Source organism: Myxocyprinus asiaticus, chromosome 47 (genome assembly GCF_019703515.2).
Source record: "Myxocyprinus asiaticus isolate MX2 ecotype Aquarium Trade chromosome 47, UBuf_Myxa_2, whole genome shotgun sequence".
Classification (NCBI taxonomy): Eukaryota; Metazoa; Chordata; class Actinopteri; order Cypriniformes; family Catostomidae; genus Myxocyprinus; species Myxocyprinus asiaticus.
This window is the reverse complement of record NC_059390.1, coordinates 21,120,748-21,127,657: the sequence shown is the minus strand read 5'-3', so window position 1 is coordinate 21,127,657 and position 6,910 is coordinate 21,120,748. Positions and strand designations below refer to the sequence as shown.

General features: G+C 40.1%; 1 protein-coding gene across 5 annotated transcripts in view; it reads left to right on the top strand.

The window, feature by feature from the left end:
• Window positions 1-6,910, top strand: part of LOC127436493 (inactive histone-lysine N-methyltransferase 2E-like) — a 60,733-nt gene that overhangs the window by 33,322 nt on the left and 20,501 nt on the right. For 4 of the 5 annotated variants that reach the window (XM_051690689.1, XM_051690692.1, XM_051690691.1 and 1 more), the window contains exons 3-4: window positions 5,545-5,656; window positions 5,816-6,075. In XM_051690689.1, coding sequence (XP_051546649.1) covers window positions 5,545-5,656; window positions 5,816-6,075 — 372 coding nt within the window. Of the gene's footprint in view, window positions 1-5,544; window positions 5,657-5,815; window positions 6,076-6,910 lie in introns of those variants that run through there. The other variant, XM_051690693.1, reaches the window with a different exon arrangement.

The window sequence follows — 6,910 nt, the reverse complement described above, 5'->3', positions numbered from 1 at the left end:
ATATGTGTGTGTGTGTGTGTGTGTGTGTGTGTGTGTGTGTGTGTGTGTGTGTGTGTGATATATATATATATATATATATATATATATATATATATATATATATATATATATACACACACATACATACAGTGATCAGCCACAACATTAAAACCACCTGCCTAATATTGTGTAGGTCCCCCTCATGCTGCCAAAAGAGCGCCAACCCACATCTCAGAATAGCATTCTGAGATTATATTCTTCTCACCGCAATTGTACAGAGTGGTTATCTAAGTTACCGTAGACCTTGTCAGTTTGAACCAGTCTGGCCATTCTCTGTAGACCTCTCTCATCAACAAGGCGTTTCCGTCCACAGAACTGCCGCTCACTGGATGATTTTTGTTTTTCGTACCATTCTGAGTAAATTCTAGTGAATGTTGTGCGTGAAAATCCCAGGAGATCAGCAGTTACAGAAATACTCAAACCAACCCATCTGACACCAATAATGATCCATGCGATTATCTAATCAGCCAATCGTGTGGCAGCAGTACAGTGCTTAAAATCAGGCAGATATGGGTCAGGAGAATGGGGGGAAAAATGTGATCTCAGAAAATTTGGACCATGGCATGATTGTTGGTGGCAGGTAGTTTTAATGTTGTGGCTGATCGGTGTATATACACACATGCAGGTACAGGTGTGAGTGAGAAGCAGTTCAATATTTAAGTCCTTTATATATATATGTATATATAAATTCTCCCTACCCAGTAGGTGGCGATATGGACTAAAAATTTGAATTGCCAAAAACAAAAGAAGAATGTGAAGGGGGAAATTGATAGTAAAGAAGGACTTAAATATCGATCTGCTTCTCACCCACTCTTAATACAGTATATCACTTCTAAAGATATGGATTTAACCATTGGAGTCGTATGGATTACTTTTATGCTGCCTTTATGTGCTTTTGGAGCTTCAAAATTTTGGTAGCCATTCACTTGCATTTTATGGACCTACAGAGTTGAGATATTCTTCAAAAAACCTTTTTTTGTCTTCCGTAGAATAAAGTAAGTCATACACATCTGGAATGGTGTGAGGGTGTGTAAATAATGAAAGAATTTTCATTTTTGGATGAACTATCCCTTTAATGTCATATTCAGATTTATAATATATGTCAGTTGAGGACGCTGGTGTGCTGTTGTTGAATCTGACAGCCATGGGAACACATGCTGCTCTACTGCTCTGTTTTGGTCTCAACGGTATCTTTTGAGGGCGGGTTTTTGGAAAGAGGGGGCGTGGCTAAGTTAATGGTTCAGTCTCGTGAACATTCCAGAATGCAAAAATCGCTTACAGCACCTTTAAATAATTATAAATATGATACATAATAAATATAATAATTCAGATCATTGAAATATATTACATTATTGTGACAAACAAAGCATTGATAAGACTAAACAAAAAGTGGCTTTAGAATGTTTATTTTATTTCCATATTTTTGAAATTTAAAATACTTTTTGTTAGCCTATTATTGGTCTGCTCTAGATGATAATCCATTTTCAATTAATTTTGTCAATCTCTTACAGGACGCGCACTCTCTGGGTGATTTACTATGTTTGTCTAGGTAGTACACACGCACCAGACAGATGCTCTTGGAGCGTCTCTTTGGCTGTGTTGCATATCAGCGTTTTGTACCTTAAACATGCAAATTAAGATGCTGTGAGAAGATTTCAGTAGATGGAAACTTTGAACAACACATCTCGAGATCCCTGCATTCTATTGTGCTCAGCAGAACTATCTTGAAATGTAAAAGCGTGTTATCTGTGAAAGGCTCCATATTCATTTTGTGCTTCCTGCTCTTTTTGGTTTGACAAGGTGCGTTGCCTGTACAGTCCAAGGAATTCTAGGTACAGCCCAAGCTGAAGCTACCCCCTGCTGACTGCGAAACGCAAAATCATCAAGTCTTATTACAAAGTAGTGGGCACGTTTAATTGCATATTTTTTTTATTTTTTTTTAAAGCTTTTTTTTTTTTCCTTATAATAAATCTCACTAAATTAACATGTTGAATCAACATATTAGGGCTGCTTTAAAGCACTGCTCCTTCAAGGCACTGCTGCTAAAATACAAATAAAATTGCTAATCAATTAATTGACTGGCGACTAGTCGACCATCCTGACCTATACCTGGTACTTTGCAAGGTTTTGTTTATGGTTCTTTATACAGTTGAAGTCAGAAGTTTACATACACCTTAGCCAAAAACACTTAAACTCAGTTTTTCACAATTCCTGACATTTAATCGTAGAAAACATTCCCTGTCTTAGGTCAGTTAGGATCACTATTTTAGGAATGTGAAATGTCAGAATAATAGTAGAGAGAATGATTTATTTCAGCTTTTATTTCTTTCATCACATTCCCAGTGGGTCAGAAGTTTACATACACTTTGTTAGTATTTGGTAGCATTGCCTTTAAATTGTTTAACTTGGGTCAAACATTTTGGGTAGCCTTCCACAAGCTTCTTACTATAAGTTGCTGGAATTTTGGCCCATTCCTCCAGACAGAACTGGTGTATCTGAGTCAGGTTTGTAGGCCTCCTTGCTCGCACACGCTTTTTCAGTTCTGCCCACAAATTTTCTATCAGATTGAGGTCAGGGCTTTGTGATGGCCACTCCAATACCTAGACTTTGTTGTCCTTAATCCATTTAGCCACAAATTTTTAGGTATGCTTGCGGTCATTGTCCATTTGGAAAACCCATTTGCGACCAAGCTTTAACTTCCTGGCTGATGCCTTGAGTTGTTGCTTCAATATATCCACATAATTTTCCTTCCTTATGGTGCCATCTATTTTGTGAAATGCACAAGTCCTGCAGCAAAGCACCCCCATAACATGATGCTGCCACCCCCATGCTTCATGTTTGGGAAGGTGTTCAGCTTTCAAGCCTCACCTTTTTTCCTCCAAATATAACGATGGTCATTATGGCCATATTTATAACATTTACAATTTTGTTTCATCAGACCAGAGGACATTTCTCAAAAGTAAGATCTTTGTCCCCATATGCACTTGCAAACTGTAGTCTGGAATTTTATGGCGGTTTGGAGCAGTGGCTTCTCCCTTGCTGAGCAGCCTTTCAGGTTATGTGGATATAGGACTCGTTTTACTGTGGATATAGATACTTGTCTACCTGTTTCCTCTAGCATATTCACAAGGTCCTTTGCAAACTACGTTCATCTCTAGGAGACAGAATGCATCTCGTTCCTCAGCGGTATGATGGCTGTGTGGTCCCCTGGTGTTTATACTTGCATACCTTGTACAGATGTGGTACCGTCAGGCATTTGGAAATCGTTCCCAAGGATGAACCAGACTTGTGGAGGTCCACAATTTTAGTTTTTTTGAGGTCTTGGCTGATTTCTTTTGATTTTCCCATGATGTCAAACAAAGAGGCACTGAGTTTGAAGGTAGGCCTTAAAATACATCCACAGGTGCACCTCCAGTTCAGTACATCTCCTATCAGACGCTAATTGTCTAAAGGCTTGACATCATTTTCTGGAATTTTCCAAGATGCTTAAAGGCACCGTTAACTTAGTGTATGTAAACACTTCTTAGCATATGTCTGTCTCTCTTTCTGCCTCTCTCTCACTTCCCAATACTCAAGCACCTTCTCTCTGTCTCCTTTTGACTCGCCGACTGTTATAAGTCCTCCTTCCAACCTCCCGTCTGAGAGAGGCAGCTGTCTTATACTAAAAGAGACTGGAGAATTTTTTGTCACAGACGCGCAGGAAATCCCCCGGCCTGTCACCTGTCCCGCGTTGATAATCTTATCGCTGCAAACCACACCGTAACGTTAAAGCATCAATAAAACCTGCTAATCATTTATCACCTGCTTGGAAAGGCTGCTTTCTTCGTAAGAGCTCTTGTTCTTGTTTGACATGTGTGTGTGTATATGTGTGTGTGTGTGTGTCCCTCCCCTCAACAGTTCGCACACTTTCACTTTGACAGTTGGGCTACAAAGCGCCAACTGAATCAGGAAGTGTAGAGAGAGGGGATGAGAAGTAAGGATAGACAGCACATGGTGGAGAGGAGGCCAGCAGGTACAGTTGCTTGGAGTGAGACATGAACGAGAGAAAGAATAACAGGAAAAAGACAGGAAACCAGGCTGATTTCTGCGCACATATCTTGCTTGCTGTCCTGTTTGGTGCCAGTGATGCTCTTTTTGACTGTTTACACTGCAGATATCTTGATTCTTGGTAAGTTTTGAAAGTGTTTTGGGAAGTCTTTCTGTCTTTTAAGGACTACAGTTTCTTCCAAAGTAAGTTTGTGTCTGTGCTGCATTTTCTCACGCATATATTTAGCAACAGGGTTCTTACAGTCATGGAAAACCTGGAAATATCAGTGAATACATTTTTTTTTTTTTTTTAATTCCAGGCCCGGAAAAGACATGGAAATTTCTTTAGCCTATATATATTTTTCTAGCTATAAAATATAGCTAAAATATAATAATATAAAATAAATATATTGTGTGTGTGTGTGTGTGTGTGTGTGTGTGTGTGTGTATATATATATATATATATATATATATATATATATATATTAGTATTATAATTTAGAATTATCTAGTTAAAATATTTAATCAGTTAGGAAGTGCTGTTTTTGAATGCAGTCTTTATCAAATGATTTTTAAAGGTCTTTATCCAGTAATCACAAACCAGTGGAAAGTAATGGAAATTCATTGGTCTACAACAGTGGGAACCCTGATCTTTAGAAAATGACATGTGCTTGCTTCATGTGCAGAAGTGTAGTTTATGCAAATGGCTTCATCCAAACTGTTGTTTATATGAGTGTGCGTGTTGGTGTCAGATTATGTGTGTAATCTATTTCTAATATGGCAACAGAGTGGCTACATAACCTTGACAAGTTTGTGTCAGATGAGAAATTCAGCTTTACATCCATATACGTGATTACAGAGTCCATCTTTATTTCTGTATATCTCTGTATCTCTTTCTCCTAATAAAACATGATGTTTAACACACTCGAACACTTGTCTTTTCCCTTTTAATTTAAAACATGAATTTCATTTGCTTCGAATAATGTGTGAAAATGAGGGCTGTTTTGGTTTGGTGCGTGTCTGTGTGCTACAGATCGGGTGTTAGGTTTGTAACCAACATGGTTTGAGATTACAGAGAGGTGTGATCCTGTTTATTCACTTTCTGTCGGCTACGTCCCGCCAGCTGAGGGCATAACAGTACACACATACACTCATACACACGTGCACACAGATATCAGGTCACCACAGAGGTTATGTAAATATCTGTCCTATTCTGTGTCATGTAAATGTGTATTGACTGCTTCAAACAAAAGTGCAGTGAAGTATTAATTCGTTACTGACCAAAATTTTCTTCACCACCCAGCAGGCTTCATTAATCCTCTCTCTTCCTTTCCCTTTTGTTCTGTTTCTGTCAAACCTGTTTTCTTTTTCTTTTTTTGCGTACTAGAAAAACACGAGCCTTGTTGGACTTGTTCCTCATTCCTGCCCCCTTCTTTTTCTGTGTGTGTGTGTGTGTGTGTGTGTGTGTGTATGGAGCAGACCAGAATCTGTGGAGGCGAGCTCAGTGGTAGTGGAGAAGTCCAGCTACCCTCACCAGATTTACAACAGCAGCTCCCACCACTCCCACGGCTACATCGGTCTGCCTTACGCCGTGAGTATCGCCCTCTGGCAAACACACGACCTGATCTTTGCCATGACCATGCCACAAACACGCTCTCTGCACTCGCACATCCTTTCTGTATTGACCTGCATATCTACTTCCTATGTTATCTGATCAACTCTTGACAACTTTCTGTGAATTCTTCCGCAGGACCATAACTATGGGGCGCGACCCCCACCCACCCCGCCAGCGTCCCCACCTCCCTCTGTGCTGATCCGGCCTGGCGAGGGTCTGTTTGTGTCTGGGGGCCGGGCAGGCGAGGGCTTGTTTGTGCCGGGCGGGCAGGACGAGGCGTCCCGTGGCACCACGCTTAGCACCTCGGAAGACGGCAGCTACGGTGCTGACATCACACGCTGCATCTGTGGCTTCACCCACGACGACGGCTACATGATCTGCTGTGACAAGTGCAGGTGGGACCACACACAATGATGCCACTGTAACAGTGATTTCAAACCAACTATTGAGACACTCAACAGTTCTCACTTTTGTGTGTGGTATAATCACTAACCTCCAAAATCTAGTTTTTAAGCTGCCGCAACGGTATTTTAATTATTTAATTAACCATGTTTACATGCACTTAAGAAAACTGTTTATTCCAGGGTTTTTGCATAAAGCGGCATTCTGAAACGTCATGTAAACTAGAACACTGATTTCCTTATGCCTTTTTAGGGATTAAGAGAAAGCGGTTTAACACCGTTAAATCTTCCTCAGATTAGTGGTCGGCCGATATTCTGAATTTTGTAATTATCAGCATGGGCCGATAATTTTCCTGTTTGGCCAATTTGTTTCTTGTGGGCGCTGAGAATCGCCTACTTGCATGTGAAGCGACTGAGACATGTAAACGACCAGTCACGGTTCATTTTGTTGTTACGTGCCATCATTTTACTACAATAATAGACCGGTGTGCAACACAGTGTCATTTAAACGGTCCGCATTTCAGAGCCGTGGCAGATGTGTTTGAGGTCATAATGTTAAAGTGCTCATCTGTTTCATTCTCCCTCTCTCTCCTCAACAGTTCCCTGTAACATTTAGCTGTCTTGTCTAATGATAAAAAGGCAAATATCAGTAAAACTAATATCATATACCATATGCAAATATGTGTATATCTTGTTTAAACAGATGTAATAAACCAACCTCACACAGCTTCAGAAAATCCAGCATCCTGTGGAATGCTCATAAATATACCTCTGAAGCACGTATTCTAACAGTCATTCCTCAACAGTTCCCTGTAACTTTTCTAAAAGC